Below are 12,665 nucleotides of genomic sequence, written 5' to 3' on the forward strand. Positions count from 1 at the left end.
GGAACGTGTAAGATATTACGTAAGTAGAGAGATTTTTGTTGATTTAAAATTTTAGTGGTACCAATATTATAAATATTCAGAGGCATACCGTTTATGACTTTAATAGTTTGAGTACGAGTATAAGGAGCAAGTATGTGTGGATTATTAAGATTAGAAGTAATATGCACACCAAGTGGGATCTACAATAGTAAACGATGTAACTAACATTGTCGTAAGAATTGTAGAAGAATTAAAACGAGGGCACTCGAGAGCACCATGTCCTTGTACATTACATATTTAACAAGGTGGATTATAAAAACAACTTTCTGAGTGACACCAATTTTATGACATTATGGACGATTATTGTCTCGGTTCTGTCTTTGGTTCTTTCCACTCTCATGCCCATAAATATAAACAACATTCGCCGAAACGTCTAAGGGAAACATATTTTCATAATGAAATTTCTTTTCTTGAATATGAGTCGTTGTTCATGATTTAGAAGAATGTTTGCCATCTCATTAAACAATAAATCTTTTTTGGAAGTTAGAGTACATATCATTGACTCGAACACGTCTCCGAGCTCGTTGAGTAGAGTTAGTTGCAGATCTTGATCAGAAACATATTGTTCGGCAATGATAAGTGCATCTGACATGTTTATGATATGTTGAACGGAGTTAAAAATAGAGTCATTACCTTTTGTGTGCGTTTAGAAGTTGACTCCATAACTGAAATAGTCGACTCTTTGATTGAGAAACATATATTTTCTCTAGAATTTCCCAAAGTTCTTGCGCCGAAGAAGATTTTGAGACTTTTTGACGAATCTCGTCGGTCAATGTCGAAAAGAGTCAAGCAAGTATCCTTTGATCTTAGATACGTCATTGTTTAAATTTTGGATTATTGATTTGAATTGTATTATTTTGATTATCTGTTTCTTGAAGAAATTTGGGAGAAATTTTAAGATTTTCTTTTACTATATCCATAAAATCATAATTTATCATGATGGGAGTAGTAGCTTGTGATTTTCAATAGATATAGTTGTGTTTACCAAGTTTTACGCTTCCATGTATTATTGATAGAACTGATCAGAAGTGATATTGTTTCCATTGAAATCGTTTTCGGGAGTTTTTTCTTATAAACTCTGATACCAAGTTTAATTTTTAGAATGAATAATATAAACAAGAATTATTTGATTGAATTCTTGAAGAGAAAGATTGAATAATTAATTTTTACGATAATTTATCTATTTATAATAATATTAAAAAAGATAACTAATATAGGACAACTTTTAGGGATTAATTAATATATTTAGCCTAATTAATATGAGATAAATTAATAATTTCTTTTAATATTTTATTATTTTAAAACTAACTATTATATTTGACAATTTTTTTCCTAAGTATGAATTTAAATAAAAATATACATTTAAACTTAGTATATGCCAAGATTCCAAAATTTATTAACTTTATATCAAATAAATTTTGATTTAGAAATATAATTATTAAATATAATTATATTTAAATATATATATATATAATACCATATATTTAAGTATTTTATTAAAAATATTTATTGTAAATAAGGATAGTACTCATTAAATAAAACAAGATGTAAGAGTACAAACATGAAACATTAGCAACCCAGCCGTCCTAAGACAATTCTAATTGAAAAAATATTCAATTTACAGAAAATAAGGACGAATAAATTAATTTATTTATTAAGATTGGTATAGGATTTGAAGTATAAATATAGAACTAACTCAATCCATGATAACTATTACTTTAGGTTCAAAATATATTAATGTTAGATATATTAATAAAGCTTTTAAGATATAAATCAATTTAAAATTATTAAAGTGAATAAAATTTGATTATTTTTATTAATTAAAATATTTATTTTTAAATCCGTCTAAGTGCTCAATAATTAATATTTTTTAATTAATATTTGTATGACACTAATTATTTATTTTATAAAATGTTAATTCTATTTTTTTTCAAATAAGAAATTATATATTAATTCGTAAATAATACAAAATAACATAAAAATCAAAACAATTAACGAGAATCTAAATATTAAATCATTGGACAAATTTATAAAAGATAATTTCAATAAAAAACGAATTTGATTAAACGTAACTCTAAATTCGAACTTATTTAAGTTCTAAGTAAAAAATACAGTGTCAAAAAATTTTTACTAAATTTTTAAATGGTAATAATATTTGTTATTATTCGTGGATTAATAAATAATACAAAAAAAAAATGTTATATCAATTAATTACTAAACCATCTACATAATCAAAATAATAAGAGAATAGTACAAATCAAAAAAGGAAGCAAATGAAATATTAGTATTAATAATTTTTATTGAATAAAAGAGAAATCATTCACCCTCAATTAATTTAATCTCATTTGTTGTTAAAAATTAGATATACATGTAAGAAAAAATATTACCAATCCGAATATGATTGTTCCGAACTATATCCTGTGTACAAAAATCAACCCAAATATTAAGAACAGAATGATTACTATATTTAGAGAGTAAAATCTAATCCATAATGGAAAAATATAAAATGTTTAACTTTAAGGTGCAAAATTTCTATTACCGTTTTTATACTTTATTTTAATTTATTAATATGTAAAATATTTATTTAATAAGAAGATCGATGAAATAACCCTAATAATTGTTCAAATGACTTGCGTTTTTTTAATTTTGGAACTAGCATAACTCAAAATAAATTGAACCAGCCAGGAATCGAACCCGAATCTATACCGTGGCTGGGTATTATTCTACCACTAGACCACTAATGCTTTTATTTTCTTTTTCTTTTATTATAATATGATTATTTTGAACTTTTTCTTAAACTAAGTTTGGAAAAATAAATAATAAAAAATGGAAAAATAAATAATAAAAAATGAATTCGGTTTTCGGTTTGGTTTTCGAGTTGAAACCCAAACTCGAAAACCAATTCGAAAACCGTATTTGAATTCGAATTGGTTTGAAATTCGATTCGAAAACCGAAAATGAAATTCGAATTCGGTTTATTCGAATTCGGTAAATTCGAATTCGGTCGGATATTCGGTTCAGACCAAATATTGAACACCCCTACACGAGACGCGACCACGCAACATAACCCTTATTCGTCGAGTTCCCTCACGTAACGCGATGGAACTTATTCGTCGAGTTCCCTCACGTAACGCGACGGAACCCTTATTCGTTGGGTGTACTCTGGCGAGACTGAAAATATTTTTATGCCAAAAATAGGAAGTAATCATTTACGCTGATCATGTATACAATTAATTAATGCAATTATTAGGGTCTTCTCATTAAATTTCCCATTTAATAGAAGAAACGGTTTCCCAATGGAAAAAGGCTATCTACCTTTCAAAATTGTAACGGATGATGTAGATACTCCCACGTGCATCTACCTCTCCCCCATCTTTCACTCAATTTTGACCCAAAAATAATCAAATTTCTCCAACTACCCCCCACCCTCCAAGACTCCGTCCGGCCAAACCTACTTTTACACACCGACACGAATTAATACACACTCCCTCACTCTCTCTCTCTATATATATGTATAGATCACGATCGAGCATATATAGTTATCAAATTATCGCCTACGATTGTAATTGCAATGTCTCAATCACAGTCGCCGCTTTCCGTCAAAGAAATTGAGATCGAAGGCCATGTTTTCTCTCCATTAGTTAAGGCTCCTGGATCGACCAAATCCTTCTTCCTCGGTGGCGCAGGTATTTTAGCGACAACGGATCTATCTATGAATAGCCGTACAGTCAATCTTAAATGTTTTGTCTATATCTAATGTGCGCAGGGGTGAGAGGTTTAGAGATACAAGGAAAATTCATTAAGTTCACGTCCATCGGCGTTTACTTGGAAGATTGTGCCGTCGAGACTCTCGCCGTTAAGTGGAAGGGAAAGACGGTTGATGAGTTAACGGATTCCGTCGAGTTCTATAGGGATATCGTTACAGGTAAACCCCACTTTTCTCTTTTCCTAATATATATTTTTTTTATAAATAATCTAATTTTTATTTATTTTAAATAAATAGTTATACATAATCAAACAAAATTAAGATACTAAAGAACAATTTGCAAAAATTTAAAAAACCGAAAATTTCACTTTAAAGGAGTTAGCTTTATTTAAGTTCATAATATAATCATAGTTACATTGAAAACTTATCCTTAGTTGTTATAAGTCTAAAAAGTGATTAAAATCCGAGTTTTACAAAAGAATTGAAATCGAAACATTTGATTTATTAAGAATTAATCTTGTCATTTAAGCTATCTTAGTATATTAGATTTGTTTGGTTCTCTAATTACAATACAAAAAGTTAATTATTATTAAGAGAGGAATTTATTTGAGTTACATTAGAACTTGAGGAGGATGAATGAATCAATTAAATTGTATGAATAAATCTGTACAAGTTTGAAAAAAATAAATTATTTATTAAAATTAGTATTAGATCCTTTGGGCGTAAAAAAATAAAAAAAAATATATTCTTTTTTATATTTAAATAAGATAGTTTAAGTAAAAATAAAGTCAACATATCTGATTTTTATTTAAAACGTTTTTGAGTTAAAAATGAGTTATGATTTTGAAATTATCATAGTTTTTTATATTAAAACAAAATATATATTTTAAATATAATTATAAAATTATATTTTAAATAATAAAAGTATATGTGTCTTCTTGTCATAACAAAATATGCAACATTAAGTCAAAATAAATGATTTTTTTTTTAACAAAAATTCTGTTTTGTAAGTCACTTAATAGTTAAGTGTCCAAAGATTGCGAGTTTTGTTCATAAGAATTTGTCTTTACTCTGCCTTTTTTCAGTATAACAAATGATTAAAACCAGAGTTTTACTCGGTCTTTTAATTACAATAGAGATATAGCTTAGAAAAAAAATGTTAATTATTATTAGATCATTGGCTGTATATTGAAAAACTTGTGAATTGAACTTAATTTGATCTTCACCATTCCCAGGTCCCTTTGAGAAATTCATGCGAGTGACTATGATCTTGCCCTTGACTGGTAGCCAGTACTCTGAAAAAGTAACTGAAAACTGTGTCGCGTTTTGGAAATCAATTGGAACATACACTGATGCAGAGGCAAAAGCTGTTGAAACTTTCATCGACATATTCAAGAGCGAAACCTTTCCACCAGGGGCATCGATTCTTTTCACACAATCTCCACTCGGAACATTAACGGTTAGTGGTGACACATTTGACATGAAATAGTTTTATAAATATTAACATGGTTTTGTTAAAAAGTGTAGATAAGTTTCTCTAAAGATGGGTCGATATCTGAAGTGGGGAATGTGACAATAGAGAATAAACAATTGTCGGAGGCAATCTTGGAGTCTATGATAGGTAAACATGGAGTTTCTCCAGCTGCAAAGAAGAGTTTGGCGGAAACATTTTCGGAGTTGTTTAAGGTTGAAGAAGTGAAGCCAAGTGTGGAGAATGGACATTCTAAAGAAGTGGAAGAGGTAATTGCACCAGTTGAGATTAAGGAGATCACAGCTTGAGTTATTTGTTGAAATGGTGAGGTAAAAAAAGAGGTTAATAATAAAGATGAACTATGTTGAACATGGTGAATTTTTATATGTATGGGTTAAAGAACTATCTATGTAACATATTGGTCTTTTCATGCAAAAAGTTCTTCTCTTCATTTGTCATTTCTTCCTTCTCAAAATCGAAACACAGAAAAAGTAAAGTGGATTATGAATTGGTGATAGCAAGAAGATTGGTTTTTGTTACCACCACCAGATTAAAGTTGAAGGTTTGATGAAGATCTTGTGAAGAAAGAAAAAGTGCCCTAGGGTTAAAATAGAAATGAAATAACATTAAAACAAACATAATGCTCATTAAGAACAAAACCCTAATTCACTATTGAAGTATGGGATAATATATCTCGACCAAAATTCAAATCAATGAACATTTTATTACATGATGATTGCTATTTTATTTGACTAAGTTTCATTTTTTTTAGAAGTAGTCAATCAAGAAATAGATATTCTCACTTATTTGATAATGAAATAAGATAATCCAACAAGGTAGTTCAAAGATCACATATTACAAATGTGAACTAAGACAACATTTAAAACAAACAAAAAAATATATGTGAAAACATAATAATTACTATATTTTAATGGTGTAAATTTAAGAATAATATTTGAAAAATAAATTTAGATTAATTTGTTTAGTTAATTCTACTTTTACTTTCATTGTTAAGAAATCTCTTTTAAAAAAATGATAATATTGTTAAATCTTTGAATGTTTATAATTTTACAAATTTATCAGGTTACTTAATATATAAATTTTTATCTAGTTATTTTAAATTTGTAGATAGTATTTTAACTATAAAATCATTATTATATAACTAATAACTTATAATTTATGTAGAATTTTTATTTTTCTCGTTATTTTGACGAATAAGGATCAGCTGTTCTAAAAAGACTAAAAAGACTGTCTCAGAAAATAAAACGATATCATTTTGATAAATTAAACAAAAAAAATTAAATAACTTATAATTTATGTAGAATTTTTATTTTTCTCGTTATTTTGACGAATAAGGATCGACTGTTCTAAAAAGACTGTCTCAGAGATTAAAACGATATTTTTGATAAATTAAACAAAAATATATATATATATATATATATATATATATATATATATATATATATATATATATATAATATAAACACTAAATTCTATACCTTAAATCCTAAACCCTAAACCTTAAATCTTAAAAAATTATATATATGATATTTTATTTTAATATTTAATTTTTTTTTCCTCTCCTTCTGTCTCCTCCGAGACAAGACAACAAATGGGAAAGTCTTTTCAGAATTTTTTTGACATTGGTTATCAACCCTCCAAACATAGTTAAATTTTATTGTCACTCAGAATTATGGGTAGAGATTCTTCCGACATCGTTTAATTGGTTTGTTCGGTTTTAAAGTTAAAAAATTCTTAAATATTATATTTATAACTTCTTAACGAGAATTAATTCATTATATTTTTTTTAAATTTTAGTTATTTAAAAATAAAATATTTGGTTAAAAATAAAAATGTCAAAAAAAATATAAAAAAAAAACAAAAAATGGGATATCCACACAATGAGAAAACTCTATGGAGTTATTAAGTATAGAGAAATGTTGATAAAGTTGAAATCCAAATGGCAACTCTTCACCCCCTCCTCTCTACACATCTCTTCTTAACACCACTCTCTTCATCTCCACATAAACTCCACATCATCTCACCTTCTAGGTTTTCCTTCACCGTCCGATCTTCCGCCGATGACTCCGACGAAACTCAACCCACCGATTCCGATCCATCATCATCATCAGATCCCGACAGTTTCGACAACAAACTCTCTCAAATCAGGTTACGTTACCGAAGCGGATCTGGAAAGAAAGCCGAGATTCGCAAGAGCCGAAAAGGACAGAAATCATCATCATCTTCCTCATCCTCTTCTTCTGGTAAATTGTTCCTTCCACCGGTGCCGTTGAAAGAACCGAATTCCGGTGGATTGAAGGTCGACTTTGGATTTAGTTCGTATTCGGAACGGGTAAATGGACGGTTGGCGATAGTAGGGTTATTGGCTTTGGTATTGGTGGAATTGGCGACGGGGAAAGGAGTGATTAATTATCATAAACCGTCGGTTGTGTTGCTTCAATTGTATTTCATGGCGGCGGCTTCGGCTTTGTATTTGAAGTATGAGAAGGAGAAGGTTAGTGTTTGGCCTGAATCTGATCAGAAATGATGATTTTATGTTTGTATATATGTATAAGATTGAATTGAATTGAATTTACAAATTGATGCAATTGTCTTCTTCTTTCTTCTTCATCATCTATGTAACCTGATTTTGATTTTAACTATTTGATGGTAATTCTGTTCAAGAACAGTTGATATAACTCAAATATTTTTGTATGGTAATTTTTGTTGAATGTTCTAAACAATGTTAAACTAGCCGTGATCATAGCTATTAGTAGTGAAGTTTGTATTCTTTTATATTGATCAAAGTGCCAATTCCTTCTTTGCTGGTTATGAGAACGTGAATGTTGTTTTATTTATAATTGTGGTGATCATTGAAACCGATGCCAAGTTTCTACATGATCCAACTATTATAGGGTCGGATAAAAACGATTATATATAGAAACTAGGGCAAGTAATTTTGGACCTGACACTAAAACAACACGATCCAAACAAAAAAAATCAGATTACGCTTCTTTTTTTTTTTTCAGGTCGACTTTTACTAGTCTAATTAATAAATCGGTCAAAATACGTCGACCATACACTTTTTACAAGTTACTTTTATTAAGTTTTGTGTTTTTATTTTTTTACTTATTCATTTACTTATTCATTTTCTTTTGTAAGATATTTTGTTAACGAATTTGTAATTTAGTTTCATTTTTAGTTTTAATTGATGTCATTTTAATTTGAAATAGAGATATGAATTAATTATATCGGGTTCGAGTTAAGTTAGATAAATCGGGTAAATTGAGTCTGGTTTGGGTCAATCAAAAATAAATAGGTCAAGTTAAAAATTTTGACACGAATTATTGAACATGTCAAGTGGAGGGTTTAACCCGTTAACCTGACCCAAACCTGAAACAGATCTATTAGAGTCGAAAAATCAATTTACTTGATTTTTTATGATTTTGTTTTTTTATGAAATTTTGTTGAAATTGTTATTAGATGGATGAATTTGTTATTGATTTTGTTTAACTAATTATTTTTAAAATATTAAAATTGTCAAAATAAATTATTTGATATATAGGATCAATAAATTATCAGATACATTTTGTTTAACTGATTATATTTAAATTTATTGATAAAATCTACTCAATCTAATCCAAAGTTAATATTCTTTAGGTAGCCTTCCTATGAAGGATATCTCATCAAAGTGTACAATGGCATAATCTCTCATAAATGTTAAGTTTCTAACACAAGTAAAAAAATAAACAAAAATGAGCTTGTTTGATGGGAACTATTTGATATTAACTATAGGTCAATATTAAAATTGGTGTTATATTTTCAAGATTTGATAGGTTGTACTATCATAAATGGTTATTGCAATACTCAACTAATACAAACCCTCAAATAAACGACATATAGTTAGTTAGGGGTGCTCAACAGACCAGTTTATTTAAGTTCGATTTTTCAATTTAATTTACAAACCAATTAATCTACCGATATAAGTATCAGTTTTATTGGTTAAGATTTATCGGTTCTGGTCGGTTAATCGAATTTAAGTGGAACCGATAATTCAATTTTTTAAATTAAATTTATTAAATGAATTTCATTAATTTGATAAAATGCAACTAAGACAATGGTTAAAAAAATGAAGACTTAAGTTAAAGTAAATAATAAAAAAAAAAGTTAAAAACTCTATAACCCTTAATTGCGTCTTCAAGTTCATATTATATTATTCTACCTCCTTATTCTTATAATATAAAATAATATATATTTAAGATATTATTAAAAATATTATAATATTATGATAATCATTATATTATTATATTAATTTTCTTATAAATCTAATTTAATGTTTATATAATATATATGTATCCTCCCAATTCTCCTAATTCTAACATTGTATGAGAGTCTTGTTTTTGTTCTTGAGCACATCAAAACATAGTTTTTTTGATGACTCCATCAATGGTTACTATATTCATTCATGGAAAGCTTTAATATATTTTTTAATAATATATATATATATATATATATATTTTTTAAATATTTTTGTTAATGTTTTTATTTTTTCGACTATTATATCCTCTGAGTTTTTTCAGTTGTTTTTTTTTATCCTAATAGTGAATGTCATATTTTTGTTGCTCTTAATCTAATCATATGAGATTTTTGCTAGTTATTTAGTCAACACATTGTCATTGGATGAATCTCAACACTCATGAGTAATATCGGAGTTTTTTTAGTTGTTGTTTCACTCCAACATTCAACATTATGAAATTCTACATTCTTCGTTGGTTTATTAGTGAATACAATGTCATCTTGTTGCTGGATGAATTTTAACATTTATGAGTAATTTTAGAGTTCTTCAGTTTTTGTTTCACTACAGCTCTTAATGTTATAAGATTTTACATTCTTCGTTGGTCACTATCATATTGTAATTTGATAGATTTCAACGCTTAAAGTTTATTTAGCTTGAAAACATAAAATCAACATTTTATAATTTTATCTTTAACCTCAAGTTGTCTAAATCTTTTTTGTCTCGAGTTTAAAAAATATTATAGTATAATATAATGTATATAAGATATGATCAAAATATTATAATATTGTGATAACATCATTATATTATTATATTGGTTTCTTTATAAATTTAATATTTTCTTAGACATAATATATATAAAATTCAATACAATATCCTTCCAATTCTAACCTTTGTAAATCAATATATTGTTTTGTCTCCATTTTAACCTAATATATATTTTGTTAACTTTTTTTTTCTTGAGAAGATTCAGATTCACTAGGTGGACTAGCGTTATACATTTGATTATGGTTGAATTTTTTCTCGACCGAACAAGAACAAGAACAAGAAGTTGAATCAGTAAGTTATAATAAAATATTGGTTATCTTAATAAATGTTTTCATTATAATAATATATAAAATATTATATTTGTGTTTATATGATTAAGTTTTCAATACAATATACTCAATTGTAAGTGAATAATATAACCAAAACATTGAAGAAGATCACATATCACAATCTTATGAGGAGGTAAAGAACAAACGAAAACATCTCAGGGTGATATTGGTTCTCGGACTATGTATTTGCAATGCACTCATGTATATCATGCAAGCAAATATGACACTACATGGGCAATTTATTCCTAAAACCCCAAACAATCCCTAAAAAAACTGATGGGTAATTCAAAGTCAATTACTTTTTAAGTAAGCAAATTGATGAGGTGACTCAAAATTAAAAATTAGTTTACATGCTTGGAAATTTGATCAAACCATGGTTAAAATGTGATATCTTATATGATTATAGGAGATGAGTTGCCTTATAAATTTATAGATGGTAAGTGTTTTCAATACTTGATGAGTGTGGTTTGTCCTGCATTGACCATGGTTTACTGTTAACCAATTTCTAAAATGGAAAATGCAGGACAAGACAGTCTAATTAAGTACTAAAAACTCTTACCTCTACAAATCTGCAACTTATCTATTATAACTTATCTATGATGACATATAAGAAATAACATTTCTAACCATAGTTTATCAAATTTCCAAGCATGCAAACTAGTTTTTATTTTTTCAATCACATCATCAATTTGCTTACCCCAAAAGTTAATTGACATTGAATTACCTGTTTACTGTCTTTTTTTGTTTCATGAATTGTTTGGATATTTAGGTTATGTTACCTCAGAGATGTAGTGTCATTTTTTCTTGGATTCGCAAAATAGAATTGAGTGAAATGCAAACACTTAGCCCTTTGAACTCCATCGTCTTTGTCAATACAGGTTTCAAAATGCTTTTAGACTATCTTAGACTATTGAATGTTTCTTTCAAGAACCATCATCACCCCTAGCTTATTTTCGTTTATTCTTTACCTCTTCATAAGATTGTGATATTTGATCCCTATTAATGTTTTTGTCACATTTATCACTTAAAATTGGGTGAATCTATAATATATTGAAAGAGAAGTGATAAGGGGAGAGAATTTGAGAGAGAAAATAGAGGAGGGAATGATGTGTCACCACATTGCTAAAAGAGAAGAAAAATAAAATTTGTTATTTTTTCAACGAATCAATTGCACCACGTAATTTATTTTAAATTTTTTCTCTCAAATTTCCTCCTCAATCATTTCTCATATTCAAAATATTTAATCATATAAACACAAATATAACCTTGGGTATATTATTATAATAAACACTTATTAAGCTAACCATTATTTTATTAAAACTTACATATTTCACTTTCGTTCGATTGGTGGAGGAAAAGATTCAATTATATATATATATATATATATATATATATATATATATATATATATATATATATATATATATATATATATATATTCATTTATCATATATATATATATTAATATCACGTGAACTTGTCCAATTAATTAAATTCATTTAATACTTAATTTAAAATTTTGAATTATCGATTCCGAGAATCGGTAAAAATTAGACCCGGTAAAATTGATATCAATACCAATCGATTAACTAATTTGTAAAATAAATGACAACGACATCAAAATTAACCGAAGCGATTGAACAAACTTAAATATATTATATAAACTTCCTTAACAAAGTTTGTTTAATACGTTGTTAGTATACATCACAATTTAAGAAGACAATATATATAAATGGGTTTAATTTTTTATTTTTATGTTTGGATGAATACAAAATTTTTATGATAAATATAAAATTAAAATTGAAAATACTAGTAAAAATCACTCAAAATATATTTTGAAAACAAGTTTAATCAGGGGCGGATCATGAGCTGAATTCCATTAAAGAAAATTATTATTTTTTACAGTAAAATGTCACACTAGTCTTTAAATTTAAAAAAAATAATTTAATTTATTATTTATTTATCTAATCTTTAAAAAAATAATAAAATTTTACATTTATCCACATTAGTTTTGTTAAGTCCGAACCAACTTAAATTCTTTGAGTAAGGAGGCTGCGA

General features: G+C 27.1%; 2 protein-coding genes across 2 annotated transcripts; both read left to right on the plus strand.

The window, feature by feature from the left end:
* The first annotated feature begins 3,503 nt into the window (after positions 1 to 3,503).
* LOC124934392 (chalcone--flavanone isomerase) lies at positions 3,504 to 5,674 on the plus strand. Its single transcript, XM_047474918.1, has 4 exons — positions 3,504 to 3,725; positions 3,806 to 3,964; positions 4,981 to 5,204; positions 5,273 to 5,674. Exons 1-4 carry the CDS (start codon positions 3,611 to 3,613, stop codon positions 5,522 to 5,524), a joined length of 750 nt encoding a protein of 249 aa, XP_047330874.1. The 5' UTR covers positions 3,504 to 3,610; the 3' UTR covers positions 5,525 to 5,674.
* Positions 5,675 to 7,140: 1,466 nt separating this feature from the next.
* LOC124935730 lies at positions 7,141 to 7,897 on the plus strand. The gene has a single exon (XM_047476149.1). It carries the CDS (start codon positions 7,177 to 7,179, stop codon positions 7,762 to 7,764), a length of 588 nt encoding a protein of 195 aa, XP_047332105.1. The 5' UTR covers positions 7,141 to 7,176; the 3' UTR covers positions 7,765 to 7,897.
* Positions 7,898 to 12,665: the final 4,768 nt, after the last annotated feature.

Source organism: Impatiens glandulifera, chromosome 4 (assembly GCF_907164915.1).
Source record: "Impatiens glandulifera chromosome 4, dImpGla2.1, whole genome shotgun sequence".
In the NCBI taxonomy this organism is placed as follows: domain Eukaryota; kingdom Viridiplantae; phylum Streptophyta; class Magnoliopsida; order Ericales; family Balsaminaceae; genus Impatiens; species Impatiens glandulifera.